The sequence below is a fragment of the Leuresthes tenuis genome, unplaced genomic scaffold (genome assembly GCF_036924035.1).
Source record: "Leuresthes tenuis unplaced genomic scaffold, fLeuTen1.0.hap1 SCAF_16, whole genome shotgun sequence".
Classification (NCBI taxonomy): Eukaryota; Metazoa; Chordata; class Actinopteri; order Atheriniformes; family Atherinopsidae; genus Leuresthes; species Leuresthes tenuis.
In genome coordinates, this window is record NW_027325370.1 from 25,682,068 (window position 1) to 25,700,202 (window position 18,135).

Below are 18,135 nucleotides of genomic sequence, written 5' to 3' on the forward strand. Positions count from 1 at the left end.
TCCAACAGATATCCTTTGAATGGCGTTATGGTGTTTTTCCCCCTTCTTTTCCCTCTTTTCTGTCTTCTCAAATCCCAGCTGGTCGAGGCGGATGGCCACCCTTCCTGAGTCTGGTTCTGCCAGAGGTTTCTTCCTGTTAAAAGGGAGTCGTTCCTTTCCACAGTTGCCTCAGGCACGCTCAGGACGGGAGATTGGACTGAAGACCACTTTCGGTGCAATCTGTTGGTTTCCTTAGCTAGGATATTAATTTTTTTAATTGGCTCTATATGAATTAATTAATTGGATTATGATTACAATGAATTGAATTCCAATTGGCTTGAATTGGACTATATTACTTAAGTGCCTTGAGATGACAATTGTTGTAATCTGGCGCTATATAAATAAAATTGAATTGAATTGAATTGAATTCAGGCAACGAAATTCCACAAAAAATTAAATTTGTCATTTTTGTATCAAACAAGATGTATTGTGTTAATTTGTTCATTTTAGAGGTGCTAGTACATTCTCAACTCAACTCTCAAATTCTCAACTCGCTTAGTATCAACTTTCGTTCCAGAGTTGATGCTAAGCTAAGCTAAGCTAACCAAGTGCTCTGTTTCTGACTGACTAGACCAGATACTGATTTTCTCATTCAAATGAATGTGAAAATGTTATTTCAATAAGTTAAGTGTTCTGGACTAATACTGCTGAAATCCAAATGTAAATAGGCAGTGAGTAAAAATATTAGAATTAAGTTTAATCAAAATTATTTTCTCAAATAGAAAAAAAACACATGCTTCAGTGCTAACACACCTTTCTTCACCTCACTGCAGAGTATGTCATCATTCTAGCTTTGTATTCAACAACTCCTATCATCACAGTGACCATGTAGGCCTTTTGTCCATGCCCTTAATACACATACTGACTTCCTGTGAAATAATGTCTGAACAAGCAGCAAAGAAAATAAATTGTTGGGGTTAACCTGAATAGTATGTTCACATCTGAGTTACATTCAGTTAGTAATATGACACCACTTTACAAAAGCATTTTTGTCACTTCCAGCTTGGGTTTAGGCATTGACATTACTTGATTAGAATTAGAAATTAAAACTAATTAGTTATGGTTAAAAAACCATCATGGTTAGGAATAAAATTCAGTCATTTTACAACACAACCATTGCCCGCATGGGCATAATTTTTTCATCATGGTTATGGCTAAAATGGATTGTTTTTACAACGTATCCCTTACCTTAATGGATGCCATTTTCACTATCCACATTCAGTTCCTCTGATGACTACAAAAGGTCACATATTCCTCTAATGCATTTATAGGTCATTTTGACCTACATGAACAAATGTCTCATGGGACTCTATTTGGGGCAGTCTATTTGTATTACAGAAGTAAGAGTACCAAGAATTACAATAATTGTGGATTTGCACAGGTAGTAAAGTTAAATTCTCTTACCTGCAAGAAGATAGGGAGCCCGTATCTCCAGCTGGAAGTTAAACTCGTAGTCCATGGAGTTGATTGCCTCCTCCTCCAGCAGGGAAGCCAAACACAGCTGAGGGGAGCTTGGATTTTGATCATGAGGACTTGAGGCCCAGGTGTGTCTGTCACGCCTAAAAGTGGTAAAGTACAACTACCTTGGAAAGAAGCCACTCTGAATTCACATAAGAATCGTTAGTAGAGTCAATAGTACTAGAAATACTGTATGTAACCCAGACATCTGAAATTTATAGTGTGAGGTCTGACTTAGAAATCAATCAGATATATAAACAGGATGTATAATGGTTTAATACAACAAGAGGATCATTTCTTTTTACTGTTTTATGACTGTCTTGTTTTCTTACGTTCTGGAGAAGTTTGGGGATAGTCCCTGCTCCTCGTTGATGGTCCTCTGCACCCGAGGTGTGCATACAGGTGGCGATGAGACCCTGATGCCACCACTGGGCAATGTGGTAAGCTCTGAGGAGGTACTGACCAGGATATGGACTGTCTCCATTGGAGGGATGATCCCTAGGTTAACCACTAACACTGTCTTCTCAAAATCTTCATCCATCACTATGTGTCCTGTTATACCAGATTAGACAAGAAAAATTCAAAATGTAAGCAACTATCACAGTGATTATGACTCTGTGTCAAAACCAACCTGAGAGCAACATCTTCTGTCAAGTGTGGGGCTTTTAGGACATACAATTTTCTGAGATCTTATTTAAATGTTGGTTTAAGCTTTTTAGCCCTTCTCTCACCCCAACTGAAACACAACCACTCATACCAGGCTGCTTTTAGGAGCAAAAAGTTAGCAACAACATTTCGAACAGAAACTGACTGTCTTTGACAGAACCAAGCAGCTATATCAGTTTGGCCCGAAATCAGACCCTGAACAAGGAGGAGTTCCCAGGGGTCTCTGGAGGTTCAACAATCAAGATAATTAATTGTTGAACGATAATGTAAGGGGGCTGCACAGTGGTGTCGTGGTAAGCACCGTCGCCTCACAATGAGTGGGGGTTTTTCTGTGTGGAGTTTGCATGTTCTCCCCGTGGGTTCTCTCTGGGTACTCTGACTTCCTTCCACCGTCCAAAAACATACATTTAGGTTAACTGGTGACTCTAAAATTGTCCTTAGAGTGAGTGTGAGCGTGCATGGTTGTTTGTCTCGTTTGTCTCTGTGTGGCCCTGTGATGGACTGGCGACCTGTCCAGGGTGTACCCCGCCTTTCGCCCAATGACTGCTGGGATAGGCTCCAGCCCACCCGCTACCCGACTGACGGATTGACGGTATAGGAAATGGATGGATGGATGGATGGATGTACTTAGATGCCGATAATGTAAGGGGGCTGCACGGTGGTGTTGTGGTTAGCACCGTCGCCTCACAACGAGAGGGGGGTTTTCTGTGTGGAGTTTGCATGTTCTCCCCGTGGGTTCTCTTTGGGTACTCTGGCTTCCTCCCACCGTCCAAAAACATACATTTAGGTTAACTGGTGACTCTAAAATTGTCCTTAGAGTAAGTGTGAGCGTGCATGGTTGTTTGTCTCATTTGTCTCTGTGTGGCCCTGTGATGGACTGGCGACCTGTCCAGGGTGTACCCTGCCTCTCGCTCGATGACTGCTGGGATAGGCTCCAGCCCCCCTGCGACCCGACCGACGTGAAGGTATAGAAAAGCAGGTATAGAAAATGGATGGATGCGATAATGTAACGTTAACATATCAAGAACATTTGATGTAGCAGCAAGACTGAGGAGAGGAGGAGTGTTGCGCCAAAAACTTTATCTACACAGGTACCCACATTACAGAATATAAATGTTCCCCTTCAAAGCATTAAACTAAAAGACTAATAGTAACAACTCCCTTTAAATTGGTATACATCATCTTCATTACCTAATCTGTTAGCATTTAAATAAAGCATTAAAGTAAATAAACCCTGAGGAATGATTTCTCAGATACTTACATTTCCCTCATCTGAAGTTCAGGCACTAAAAGTTGGAACTGATTTTTTGTACAGTTTCTTTGCAAGTCCAGCTCTAAACTGGACCAAGTTGATAAAGCACTCCAATTAAAAGTGGTTACTGCACATTCATAGTGTTATGCTAACTCTTGCTGAGACATTACACTGAAATATAGTTTAACCACTGGGCTCTTGTATCATCCAAGTCCTTGAAACTTTTTTTGCGTAATCTGACTAAGACAACTTCTGAAATCTGGATTTTATGTTTTCCATAATGTAATGCCTTATGTCTCTGTCTGATAAATGCCCATGCCCCAGAAACCCTGTTATTTGGCATTCAGCACATAGCCCGTGGTAGATTTATCAGTAGGAACTGTTTGGTGAACAAGATAAAAACAAACAATGAAGCAAAAAGATCCCACAACACTGAGTCAGCAAGGATCTCTAGATTTGGTTGATACATTAGCACCCCTTATCCCTTGGGCAGAACACTGAACCCCACATTGCCTATCGACGCATCCATCAGTGTATGAATGTGTGTGATAGAGTAAAAAAAAGCCCTGGATAGACTAGCTTGTGCTGTATGGGTGTATGTGTCAATGGGTGAATGTGGCAGGTAGTTTAAAAGCGCTTTTTTTGTGTGTGTCCCTCGTGCTGTGCAGCATTATAGTAGCAGAATTGTAATCTGAATACCGTTTTATGCCAAACACATTTGCTTTGCCAAATGAGGCTTTATGAATGTCAAGCTCCCCTTGTTTCCCAAGTACTGCTTATTTATTTTTGTCAAAATACTTTGCATGTAATACTGGCCAACCTGACAGGGAAAGAGGCAGAATAAAGAAAAAGAAACGGGAAATAGAAACAATCGGAGAAAACAATGATAAATGAAGACAACCAGCTGTTACACCTGTAGAAACCAAACAGAATACATCCCACGACCTCTGTGGGGCATCCAGGCGGAGAACCACTAGGAGCACCTGTAAGCAGACAAACAGAAAAAAAAAAAAAAGCAGCAACAACACCAGCAGCTGCTACATACAACACAACCGTGAATATGGATGGTCCGAAACAACAGGATGTGTCAGGTACCTCGAGGACTCAGGACACAGATGCAGGGTCTTTTCGGATTCAAAGAGACGCTTATTATAATATCACACAGAGCACAGCAAGGCAGGGCGATCTCCAGGCAGAGCAAAATAACGGGCTGTGGAAACCTAAGCGCTCTCCTCAGTAACTATGTCGGAGGATGAGCGCAGCTATGAAAGTTAACCAACATAAATCTCTCCAAACTGGGAGGAAAACAGAAAAGCTATGAACAGTAACAAACAAACTCTCACGCTCTCCTAATGAGGCGGATTTAACAAAAGACGCACTCTTAACAAAACAGAAGCACTATGAAACTTTAACGATTAACTAAGGCGACTAAGAAAGGTTGCAACAAAAAAAATCTCTCCTTGAAAACGGACGAACAAACAAGGCTATGAAAACTTATCGTATTGAATAAATAAACTATGACTAAGAACAAGAATAATTTACTAAACAAGATAGCCCACCCACCGCCCACCCCCCACAGCAATCAGAAGCAGACAGAGAGGACCCCAAGACTCAGGGCACCAGCAGCCCCCACGGAGCACAGAACCCAGGAAGCCCACCGCAGGTACGACCATGCATCCACCCAGTAGACTGCAGAGGAAGCCCTGGGACAGAGCCCCCACCATAGGACAGAGGCCTCCCGGGACAGCTCACCGGCCTGCCAGGTCCCCACCACCCAGACACGAGCCCAAACGCCACCAAACCCCCCGGCAGAGGCCCCGCCCAATACCCGAGAGGGCCAGGCACGTGCACACGTGCTGTTAAGCAGCTGCAACCCCCTCCCCCATGTCTAATAGTGGGCAGTTAAAATTGAGGGGCAGGCAACCTTGTAGAACTAGAAACGTGGCCCTCCGAGCAGTCCCGCCAACCCAAAGAAAAGTGCTTTAGAAGTACAGTCCATTCATCATTTTACATGACTGCAGTCATCACAACAAAGTCATTTAACATACACATATAGGAGTTCCTTTGAACGTTTGCTTACATAACAACATTGATCAGCCTTACCACTACCACTCTGCGGAGCTCCATTGATCGTATTGCAGCTTTCCAGATAACAGTCATCAATTTTTGCCTTGTCTTTTATTTGCAGTGTGATAATTTGACTGGATATCATAGCCTCAAACCCGACAACGATGGAATTTTCCTCCAATGGATATATGAAGATGCCTAAAAGGTAGAGTGAGAGGCAATACACAAACAGAGGATGAACTCAAAAGAGCAAACAAGCAATCACCAACATGCAGTCGATAAAAACTCATTTAAAAACAACTTTCAGAACACATGGGCTGAAACCGAATGTAAGTGGTTACAATTTGACGCAGTCTCACTTACCCTCAATTGCATGATCCTCAATGTTTTCATAGGTCATAGAGGCCGTTAGAGCCAGGGTGTAACCCCTAACACAGGAAGTGATGTCAGACACACTGAGCGGCAGAGCACACCAGTTCTCCTTGTTAATAAGTCCAGGCATATTGCTGACTTTAGGATTCTGGTTTGAAAAGGAGATTAATATTAATACTATATGCCAGAGACAAATGCTGTTGTCACCAGCATATATATATATATATATATATATATATATATAGCTAGACAGATAGATAGATAGATAGACAGACAGAGAAATGTTCTCAGTTTCAACATCTGCCACATTGTCCTTGTCGTATTTTCGACAAAAAGAGGACCCCCTCCTCTTTTTGGAGGGGAAGGCAGAGGAGGGGAGAAAGTAAGAGGATTGTAAAGAATTTATTACTTTAGCCCAAATGTTATTGATTTATTCATATGATGCAAAGAATTATTCATACATTTTTAAATTTCATCCATATATATTCAACATTGAGCTTCATACAAGGTTAAATGGAGAAAAAAATAAGCAATTTTCTATATTTTTTAGTACTTTTTATTACTCTTCACCAACAAGATCAAATACGCAGCATGGCCTTACAGATTATTTTTAAGAATAGAGCAGAAACATCTACGCCAGTTCAGTGCAGCATACTTTAAACATACTCCAGGCTTAAAAATCCTCCTTTATGTGATGTAAAACCAGTGTTTTGAGGATTTGAGATATCCTGATAAAACAAATTTAAAGCAGCATTGTCATTAGAAACACAGCAACAATGTAGGCATATAGAGAAAAACATAGGGATTTCAGGGAATTGTGAAGGGGGAAAAAAGGGATGATTACAGAAACACCAATTATCTAAGTAATTCATATGTGTAATAACCTCAATTATTTGTTGTTTTATGGCTGTGCTTTGTTGTTAATGCTATCTCCTGCACCAGCAATCTTGGTAATGTGCTGTCAAGGTTCTGCATGACCAAGAGCTCCAGCACAGGCTTGATGGGAAGGGTTATGACGAAAGCAATATCCATAGAGACAGCTCTGCCTGCTTACCTGCTTGTCTCCATACTGACCAGTAACATCTTGAACGTGTGTAATTGTGATGGTGAGACTGATCCCAATTGATTTCTACTTAATTTCTGATGACCATTATTTCTATTTTTTATGGTGATTTATATCACACACACACACGCGCACACACGCACAAACGGCTAAATATTATCACACATGTAAAAAAAAAAAAGATACATATATATCTATAGGGAAAATTTCCACATGCATTGAATATGTAAGTTGTCAGTAACAGATCTGAGCAGCGGTTATAAAAATAAAAAAAAATCGGAGTGGAATTTTAGGCGCCACATGTCTTTATTTTTCATGGTGAGAAAAAGGTCATATAGATGCAACCAGAGGCTGTTTTGTTGTCCATCTCAACAGTGCCACCATGTGTCCAGTCAACCACTAACCGAGAAACAAACGGAAATATATTGATTTGTCCCTCTGAAAACAATCTCCTCTTACAGGTGGAGAAGACTTAGAGGAGGAAAAAAATATTGGGCTCAGCTGAACTGCAAAACATCAAACTACACTCAGCGTAGGGCTTCCAAAATAACAAATAAAAATAAAAAAATAAGAAAAAAACGAAAGGATCTATCTCAACTAAAAAGGCTGCAAAAGTTTGTCTTTATTAAGGTACGTGACAGGGAGATTTCTCTTTACGGTTTGTGAATTTATAGTAATTAGAATTAAAAGTGGCAGTCCCAAGCTGCTTCTCCCCCGTCTGGCTCAGTCACACGAATCACTCTGCCTCCCTCAGGGTTTGCCAAAAGACCATCAAACCATCAACTCTGAACAATTTCCATCATCACTGCCATACTCCCCTGCACTCGTCTCTGTCAGAACAGACAGCAGACGCTGTGTAGCCACCTGTGGCCGAACTGTCTCCCGATTTACATCACTGACAGTTTTAATCACCATCTCTCTGCCTGTCCTTTTCTTCGTTTAAAAACAATTATAGGGATGTTTCAAATATGCATCGCCAGACAGTCATGAGGCGGCGTTCATATCTGATATGGCCACACTTTCACTACCATCCTCTTACCTTTTATTTGTGTCAACTGCAGCGAGGATATCTCTGTGTCAGAAGTCCACTTGTCATTAACGATACCCCCCTCCTCCAAGACCTCTCTCGGCTCTGCTTTTTTGCTTTTCTTTTCTTTTCTTTTTTTTTTTTGTTTCGCTCCCTGCAGCGTATAGGGGAACAGAAGTGCTGCCACAGGTGGCAGGAACTACACACGCAGCAGCCTCATCGTTAGTTGGACGCGCAGTGCAAAGACAAGAGAAGGTGGCTGCTGCAGTGATTCAATCCAGTGCAGCAACATGTGGTTACAAGAACTGTTTCCTTTATCCTCTCCCCCCTCCTCCCTGCGTGGATGCTGGAGTTTGAGGGAGGAAGAGAAGGCTAAGAGAGGGTCCAAACCAAACACCCCTTTCCCCATCCTCATTCAAAAGCATCATCACCTCCACCCACTCACTCCAGCCCTCGCTGACAACACAACCATTCAGGTATCCTATGTAACAGCGGGAGATCAGTGAGCATGTTATATTCTGTAACACCAGCGGCAGAAGGGTGGGACAGGTTGCGGTGCACGTCCTCCTCTTATCACCTGCCATCTGTCTCTTTGCCTGGTTGTGTTGAGACTGGTAACACCTAAATGTTCTTAATCTTCTTTGAATGTTCTTTAAACTAGCGTTTGGCTGATTCTGTATTTTGTGATCACTTGATTCCATCCGTCTGTTTTTCCGTGCGAGGTTTCCATGACAATTAATGTCTATTGAACAATCATTTTGGTGGCGTTGTGAAGATGTGGACTGCTGTCTGTGCGCGAGAGTGCGAGTGCGCGCGCGTGTGTGGGTGGGTAGGCTGGCTGAAACTCAACATCCGCCTCTAAATTGAATTAACCTGCAGCCAACAATGCCCTTGCTGCCTCCCTCCTTCTTTCTCATTCTGTCTCTCAGCCTCCCTCTCTTACACGCACTCCTCCTTCTTTCAAGAGAACCAAATGAGCAAATAAAAGCAAAGCCCACTGAAATCTGATGGGTTTTCTTTCATTGTTTGTCGATGCTTAAGTTCATATTAAGTGTCGGGGTACGATGCCATAAGCTTTAAAGACGACAACGCAAAGCATGTTTTGTCCATCTGGTTAAATGCAGTTAAATAGTTTATGATCTCACAAAACTCAGAAAAGTTGCCAAATCTTCACTAGAGAGTGGAAAGAAGACGTTTTTAGTAGATCTTGTATGAAAATCCTTCAATTATTTATTCATAATAGTTGACCAACATTGAGTGAGCGTCCGACACACAAAGTAATTAGCGAGTTATGAACTGCTGAAGTTCTCATGAATTTTTTATGCTTTTCATACCACCGAAAGGATGTTATCAAATGTGATGCACTCAATTTAGCTGCTGTGAATATGAGTTAAAATAATGATTCACTCGATGAATATAGATTCATAGATTACTCAATTGCAATGTTTTTGTATCTGAATTGACAAATACATAAATTAAGATTTCAAATATTTGTTATTATAATCATAGCTGTAACAGTCCCACTATGAAAAAGAGCAGTGTTGATTTAAACAAAGGAAAACCCAATACTTCATTTGACATACAACGCTTTGTGGAACAGGCTATATTTAAATATAAGTCTAAAACTGAAATAAATGTTTTACAATACTAAAATTAAATACAATATAATTTATATTATAAAGTTACCTTTTAAATTGGAGTTTAGTGTTATGGCTAACATTAGCACGCATTGAAAATTCTGACACTTTCCTATTTATTTTCTCGATTTTGTTATTTTCTCTCGATCTAACTTTGTAATCCGATAATTCCTATACTTCTGAAGGCAGCACCGGTGGTCCAGAGGGTTGCGGTTGGTTCAGGTCGTGGTTGCGATACGTCCACGCACCTCGTTCACTCCGAGCAACTTTTGCAAAAAGTTGCGTTTGCTTGGATAGACGTATTATTATTGATACTCGAAAATGTCTGAAGACTCATGGGCGCTTGCTGCTGACGTTCAGGAGACTACATCTCCATCCTTTCAGGTAAGTTTTAAAGGTGACCCAGCAGCTCCGAAAGTTACCTCAACTATTGGCACTTGCTCATCACTCGTTAGCTGGCTAGCTTAATGTGTTAGCCTTGTCGTTGCTGTCTGCCTGACTGACACGCTAACTGACATTTGAACTAAATAACCTGAGTAACTGTGTTTTCTCTGGACAGTTTGACTTATCACAGAAAGTCGGTCGACTTCATGATAGGCTGAATATGAAAGGAGACATAAATGGTAACTTAATTATTTGTATTTCTTGATGTTTAATCCCAACAAACTAACTGTATCAATGGCGTTTGCTGACGTGCTCTGTCGTGGTGTTACAACCTACAGGCAACATAGTGCCTGAGAAGCCTGAAAATGGAGGCTGGAAAGCAGCAGGCGGGGACAAAGTGGACCTGGCTGAACAATCCCTGCTGAACAAACTGATCCGACGCTCTCTAGTGAGGAATAGAAACCAGGTGGAGGTCCAACAGGCGGACCCCACCTCCCCTTTGTACTCCGTGAAGACTTTTGAGGAGCTAAGACTGTAAGTTCAGGAAGAAAGCGGCCTTGACTGATTTGCTTCTTCATTAGGATGAGCAAACGTTAATTTGTTTGTCCTTTCTCAAAGTATTACTCTGTCATGCTTATTAGGAAACCTGAGCTGCTGAAAGGTGTGTACAACATGGGTTTCAACAGACCATCCAGGATCCAGGAAAACGCTCTGCCTATGATGATGGCACAGCCGTGAGTTCACCTTCACGCTTTTGAAGAAGAGCCAAAGGAGTAACCTGATAAGTGTAACAGGCTAATTGAAGGATATTAAGCTATCAAAAGCCTTCATCAAGGAAACGTGGGCAAAAAAAACACAAAATATCTGCATGTTTGAGTTCACAAAGTGAGAACAACCAAGTGTGACATGAATTAAATGCGCTAATCTTGAAAGTATTGCTTTTTGTCATTGCCCTGGCAACAGAGGTAAGAGTGTGTAATGTGAGATAAATAAATGCCAAAGCAATTGACTTAGAACCAGTAAATATTCAGCTTACTGTTATTTAAAACCCAGAGAAGCAGCACATTCTCAGTTTATGGAATAAGAAATGTTGCACATCGTTCTGGAAAAATTCCTTGAACAATTCAGTAACCAATCATCCAGGTTCTGAAATTGACTGCTCTTCTTCTGTTTGATGCCCAAAAGCTTCTGACAGCGACAGATACAAAATAGAAATGTGAGTGAAACAAGTGTAACATCCCCTCTAACCTTCACTTTATGTGTGTACTCCCTCTGCTCTCAGACCTCAGAATCTGATTGCACAGTCACAGTCTGGCACGGGTAAAACTGCTGCTTTCTCTCTGGCCATGCTCAGCCATGTTGACCCTGCCAATAAGTGGACTCAGGTGAGCAGAATATCTTCAGAGCCTTGCAGGTTCTTTAATCTCCTGAGCCAGTTGGTGTCCTCAGATCAGACCCTAAAATGTCCTCCTTGTATCTCTTAGTGCCTTTGCATCGCACCAACATACGAACTCGCGCTGCAGATTGGTAAAGTAATCGAGCAGATGGGGAAATTTTGTCCGGATGTGAAACTGGCCTACGCTGTTCGTGGGAACAGAAGTAAGAGTTTGTAACTGCCTCTGATGGAGATTGTTGTTTTCAGTCATCAGGTAGTCGTGTCACTTGTATTACTGCATGACTAACTGTGTGTTCAGTGGAGCGAGGCATCAAGTTGCAAGAGCAGATTGTCATTGGAACACCTGGCACAGTCCTCGACTGGTGCACCAAGTACAAGCACATTGACCCCAAGAAGATTACTCTGTTTGTGCTGGACGAGGCTGATGTGATGATCGCCACTCAGGGCCATCGGGACCAGAGCATTCGTATCCACAGGTGGGCTCTTTTCAGAGAAACCTGTGAATGTTTATGATGATAACAATAACGGTTTTTGTCATGTCAGATCATATGAATTGTTGTCACATGCTTTTAGACAGCTGACCAAAGACTGCCAGATGCTGCTTTTCTCTGCCACCTTTGAGGACTCTGTGTGGAGGTTTGCAGAGCAAGTGGTCCCTGACCCCAATATCATCAGGCTGAAACGTGAAGAGGAGACGCTGGACACCATCAAACAGTTCTACGTGCTCTGCAAGGAGAAGGAGGACAAGTTCACAGCTCTCTGCAATCTGTATGGCAGCCTTACCATCGCACAGGCCATGATTTTCTGCCACGTAAGTCTACAGATTTAACTCTGCCTTGTACAAACTTTTTAAAAAATTCCAATTATCTTTCACCATATGTCTGGTAGAGCAGTTAATTCAACAATTAATGACATAAAGCTACGGTGTGTATATTATTTAGGGCCATCTGGTGGCCGAAATGCAGCATAATCTTCATAACTATGTTTTCGTTGTCATGTTACCATAGTATCCTAGAAGGGAAGAACCAAGCATTAGTTCGAGAGTGGCACTTTGGTATTAAGAACTCAAATAAGTAGAAGATGTGTAGGGAGCTTCATTCGCCTTGCTGGACATGCTGTAGACAAAACACATCTTTCCTCATTCCTCTTTCTCCATCATGCCCTGCCTCCTGGGCTCCACCCAGTCACCACTGTGCAGTTTTTCCAGTTGTGAGAATGTGCCTGCTCATACTAAGCGTCTTGTGCTCAATGCTGCACGTGTGAACCTGAAACCGCAGGCAGCGTTACGACTTAAATCTTTGGTGTTTGTGTGAACGTGGCTGTGTGACTTCCATAACAAGTGCTGCCTCCATAATGAGCGTTCGGCTAAATGATAGACTATCCCCATGTCAAGAAAAGTTTTTCTTTTCTTCATTTTCCCAGCTTCTTATTACAGAAGTTAGTCCCTTCCATCTCTGTTGAGATGATTTCCTTTAACATTGTACTATAGGTAAAATGGGAAGTCTCAAACAAGTTATGGCAAGAATTAAGAATTATTTCTCAGACTGAAACTGCCATTTTCAGAAGTGCGTGCGTGTATGAGAAAATGTCTCAATGAATAAAATTGTATGGCAATAAAACTAAGATAAAAAAGATAACTTATAGACTAGATGTTGTACAAAGTGTGGAAAAGAAAATACGGAGTTTCAGCTGCATTCGTTTAATTTTGTAATTAAATTTTATTAATTGAAGCAGTTCTTTTCCACTTTTATCTTTTCCCTTTATTCATTCATTTTTTTGTGTTCCCTTTAGATTTTTTTTCTACACTCTCCACCCCTTAAATAACTTTTATATTGAACATACAATGACAGTTTGTCCTCACTTTTTCACTGATTGATCTGCTTAAAATACAGTTATTTTTATTTTTTTATAGAATTTTAACACAATGCTACATTAAACCTGGATGGTTGGTTTTAAGCTATTGTTCTATTTGCAAGTTAAGCTATCTGCGAGCCTTCCCCTGTTCCAGCCTCTGCTTAAAAAATAAATTAATTAATTAAATAATACAAATAAAAAAAACAAGATAAAAATAAATAGACATGGTCTGAATGAGGTCATGGACTTTGGTCAACTTACTGATAGAAATGCTTGTTACCATTAGACCACAACAGACTATTTAATTTTTTTTCTCATGGATTTGACTGAAGGGAATGTTGGGATGAATTGAGAGCTATACAGTTAGCTGAATCTTTTTTTTTTGTTAGACTCGGAAAATGGCTTCATGGCTGGCTACACACCTGATCAAAGATGGCCACCAGGTGGCACTACTGAGCGGAGAAATGACAGTTGAACAGAGAGCAGCTGTCATCGAACGCTTCAGGAATGGCAAGGAGAAGGTGCTGGTCACCACAAATGTGTGTTCCAGAGGTAAGAAGACCAAACATGAAAACGTGTTGGCGAGTATGAGGAGCCCATCAGTTTATTTGTGCTCCTGCGAATTGCAGGTATCGATGTGGAGCAGGTATCCCTGGTGGTTAACTTCGACCTCCCCGTGGACATGGACGGCAATGCTGACAATGAGACATACCTGCATCGGATTGGCCGCACAGGACGCTTTGGCAGACGAGGATTTGCAGTGAACATGGTGGACAGCAAACGCAGCATGGATATTATCAGCCAAATCGAGATGCACTTCAGTATGTCTGTTTACTATCCGTTTGATCGTGGTAAAGACTCTGTCAGCTCAGATCCTGATATGTTTTTATTTGCTCCCACAGACAGGAGAATCACTAAACTTGACACGAGCAATCTTGAAGAAATGGAAAAACTGATGAGCTGAATTCTTCTTTGCGTGTCCAACCCGCAGTGACGACGCGGTCAGACGTGTTTCCTCAAATGTGACAAGTTCTTTCAGGGGTGTATTGTTTACCTTGTTTTGTTTTTTGTTTTTTTTGTTTAAAGATGCATGCAAATGTTGATTATGCAAAACTTCCTTTCGAGCAGTAATTTGTGCCACAGTTTCGCTTGGATTTCATTTGATGTGTCTAAGTTTGACAGCAAAGATCACCTTAAAGCTTTAAGTTACGTCTCGCAGAGAGAGAAACTAACCACTAGCTGGTAAAACAGTGTTAAATATGCATGTTGAAGGTTTGCCGTGTTGTTTGATTACCTATATAATAAAGGTTTGAAATGCCTGTTTGAGCTCAGTGGGAGTTAACTAATAGGCTCCTTATAAGTTAGTTTGATGTTCTATCAGCAAGCAAAGCAAAAAGAAAAAACACTGGGAAGTTTAAAGCCTCTCAAAATCTTTAAGTTGGAAACACTGTTTGTGTGGTGCTGTAGAAAATAAAAAGGAGTGTCTCTCCTTTTTAAAGGGTCAAGGGTCACTTGTTCTGAGCGTGTTGAACACAATGTGTTGTTGTGCACTTTACCTTGTGAATGTTTTAATAAATATGCTAGGGTACGCAGTCTTTCTTGTGAAATACATAAAACAGTATGTAATATTTTCCTCCAGCCTTCATACAACAGCTGAGGACATGGTGTGGGGTAATTTGCTGTGCCTTGAACTGCTTATGGCTTCTACTTGGGGCAATGACTTCACCTTTGCCATATGATGACACTACATGGCACAGTTGTGTTTAAACAGAGGGAAGCAACACTGACAGGAGGACAGCAGTTTCGTGTTAAATCCTACACTTTCCTTTCTTTGTGAGGGGCTGCATCTGGCATATAAAAAAAGCAAAATGTTGCAAAATAACAACCAAGAAACCATGCTTTTTCTAAAAGTGACAAACTGATTGGTATTCAAAGGCAGCTCTGATGCCACCATTAAACATTTAAATTGGCAACCGGCAGCAGATGCAAAGGCTCATTTTGCTATTTGGGGAGCTACTTTGATTGAACGCAAATTGAAAAAGTCAGATTCATGTTGCTGTTGGTTACACCAGCGTGAATTCTAATTAAATTGGTTTGACAGGTTTGTGATTGAAGATTGCTTCCCGGCATATGTTACAAGACTTCTTTCAGTAGTTTGAAGGTGAACTTTTACTCACCATTCAAAAACAGAAAAAGTCACACTTTTGAAGCTCTTGGAATCCTAAAAAGTCATGTCCAAATAAATAAAAATGCTCTAGTTTTCATTTTTGAAAGCTTAAATAAAATGTCCTGTAATATACTTTAAAAAGTCAATGAGTGTATGTCCTCTTGTGACTTTAAGTTATCACAATGCACTTGTGAAAGTTTCATCCTGGATTTTGTTTGGTTTTTATTTCAGATTTAAAGTGAGTTCAGAACACCCCCACCCCACCCCACCCCCCAACTCCCACAGCAGCACAATAGAACAGCAACCTGTGAACTCCACAAATCCATCATTCTGCACAGGGAAGGACAAAGAAACGGCATGTAAAATACACCAGCACCACGCATTCTTTAAGTTTGTGTTTTGCTGCGGGCTCGTTCTCAGAGATGCACAGAAGCTCATAACAAAGGCTAAGATAACCATCTCACATTCAGTGTAAGTAAGAGTCAAAACGTTACCTGTCTCCTAGAACATAATCGCCGTCCGTTTAAAACCTGTCGATCAACACAAACATATTGGATCTGCCGTTTTTCGATCCCACTGAAGCAGACAGAAGCAGCAGCTGTACAAACGCAAAGTCATCCATTATTGTTGTTGTTGCTGCTTCTTCTTCTTCTCTGTGTTGTTACTTCAATGTTTGCGCCAAGGTGTATGCAAACGAGGGCTGTGAGAATATTCTAAATTCGAATAGGTTTTAAAAACAGACATTGGGAGGTGAAAATTTAAATTTGAATGTGGACATCCGTGCAGCCTCGGTGCGGCTGTCTTCTTTGCGAGTGGGCGCACTGTCTGGCACAGTGTCACAGTGATGAAAGTTGACTTACCTGAAGATGCCATAAAGTTCAGAGCCCAACATGGCCGCAGGTGCAGAGAAAGTGATTTTAACCCCCATAAATATGAAAACATCTGTCTGGAAATGCTTCAGATTTTGGTCAGTTGATGGAAAAATTGTGGAGCCTCGAGACAAAGTCGTATGCAACCTATGTAAGCCCTAGTTAGCTTATTATGTGAGAGTGAGGTCTGCGGTCTTGGCCATTACTTCATTTACTTATTTTCGTAAAGGTAATATGTTGTCAAATATGTTTAAACTTAAATAAACTACCTATACAAGTAGTTATGTCTCGTTGTATTAGTTTGTCCTCTTATTGACATAATGCTGTCATCGCCTGGCAGTCTGGCTGATCTGTGTAAGTCAGACTTACGCTTGCGTATGCGTAAGTCATTGACATAGGAATATTTCAACGTCATTTTTGAGCAATTTTGACAGCCCAAATGTAAACGCAGCGATATAACTGACGTATACAATGACATAATGACGTGGCTCCCCTTAGCACCCCAAGCTATGGAAAAGTAAACTGGTTCTCAGCAGGTTCGCAAGTTGAACGAGTTGTGAACAGGCACCAGCACTGGTCCCGAACCAGCCCTGGAACTGATTTGGTGGAAAAGGGGTATTCAAGAACTTCTTCCTTTGTTACAGTTGTGGTCTGCAGTATTTCAGACTGAGACCGAGAGCGGAAGCTTCTGTCGCTTCTGCCTCGCCCTTTGGAGGACTTTGGCCTCTTTAAGTGCATGATTTACCCGACCTTCAGAGCACTCTACCAGCGGAGACTATTTCTTGGCTTAACTATTTTACTTGAACACTAGGGCCAGGACTCGATTAAAAAAATTAATCTAGTTAATTAGAGGCTTTGTATTTGATTAATCGAAATTAATCGCATTTTTAATCGCATATAAATATTTGACCTAAAAACAGTGAGAAGCATTTTTTTTCACATGGATTTTAGTATACTATTGAATAATGACTGAATACATAACTTAAGCAACAAAACAATGTTTGTTTGTTTTTCAAGGTGGTACCATTCCCCATCCATCCGTCTGTTTTTTTTTTTATGCCTTTTAATGGACATGACAGATAGAAAGAGACAGAAAGCAGAGAGAGGGGGAATGACACGTCGTAAAAGGCGTCCGATGCGGGATTCGAAACGGGACCGACTGCAGTGAGGACTGTAGCCTCTATACGCGGGGCGCTTGCAAAACCCACTACTACGCTACTGACCACCCCATCCGTCAGTTTTGTAAAACAAAATTTTCTATCCAAGGAGGCCAACCAAAGCGGTCTCATCATCTTCTTCATTCATGTTTGACCATTGTTCACTGTGGTTTGTTGTTGTCTGAAGTCAGTGGCGGCGTCAGAGTATTTTTTCTGGTTCAACTACAGTGGGGTTAACCCATACAGTGGTGGGGCTCAAATCAATGCCATAATTTCAATATGAATATATATTCAATGAAACAACAGCTCCCACAACTAGAAACACACACACACACAGAGAAAGAGAGAAAGAGAAGGTATAGTTCATAGTTAAGTTGTCTTAAAGCCATATATAGTCTACCACACAACAGCCAAGAGTGAAAACACAGCCCCGACCAATTAAGTATGCTAATTGGCAACAAGACCGCAGCATGGAAGAGCATGAAACAGGCAACATCGCTCAAGATTGATTTTTTTTCAAAATAAAAGCCGATGAGCAACAGACGTTTACAATAAAAATAATAAATAATTGTCGGCAATAATGAATTAATTAGTTAAAGCAAAAATAATGCGTTAATGTGCCTAGCCCTAGAATTAAAGTCTTATTGTACCATTAGCACACATTCCTTACTATCCAGTTGAAGCAGGAAGTGCAGAAAGCAGGAAGTTCTTTTCTCATAAACGTCAG

At 41.1% G+C, this 18,135-nt stretch overlaps 2 protein-coding genes across 2 annotated transcripts in view; one reads left to right on the plus strand and one right to left on the minus strand.

Moving 5' to 3' along the window:
* The window catches only part of vwa5b1 (von Willebrand factor A domain containing 5B1), a 41,356-nt gene extending 33,161 nt beyond the window's left edge, over positions 1-8,195 (minus strand). The window contains exons 1-5 of the mRNA XM_072367764.1: positions 7,957-8,195; positions 5,846-6,002; positions 5,519-5,680; positions 1,830-2,049; positions 1,444-1,598 (exon numbers count right to left, since the gene is read on the minus strand). Coding sequence (XP_072223865.1) covers positions 1,444-1,598; positions 1,830-2,049; positions 5,519-5,680; positions 5,846-5,984 — 676 coding nt within the window. The 5' untranslated portion in view covers positions 5,985-6,002; positions 7,957-8,195. The remainder of the gene's footprint in view (positions 1-1,443; positions 1,599-1,829; positions 2,050-5,518; positions 5,681-5,845; positions 6,003-7,956) is intronic.
* A 1,707-nt stretch (positions 8,196-9,902) lies between these two features.
* On the plus strand, positions 9,903-14,179 carry ddx19a (DEAD-box helicase 19a). Its single transcript, XM_072366956.1, has 11 exons — positions 9,903-9,965; positions 10,141-10,204; positions 10,304-10,499; positions 10,607-10,699; positions 11,248-11,350; positions 11,450-11,564; positions 11,660-11,837; positions 11,935-12,172; positions 13,605-13,767; positions 13,845-14,036; positions 14,118-14,179. The coding sequence occupies exons 1-11, from the start codon at positions 9,903-9,905 to the stop codon at positions 14,177-14,179; spliced, it is 1,467 nt and encodes a 488-aa protein (XP_072223057.1).
* The last annotated feature ends 3,956 nt before the right edge of the window (positions 14,180-18,135 follow it).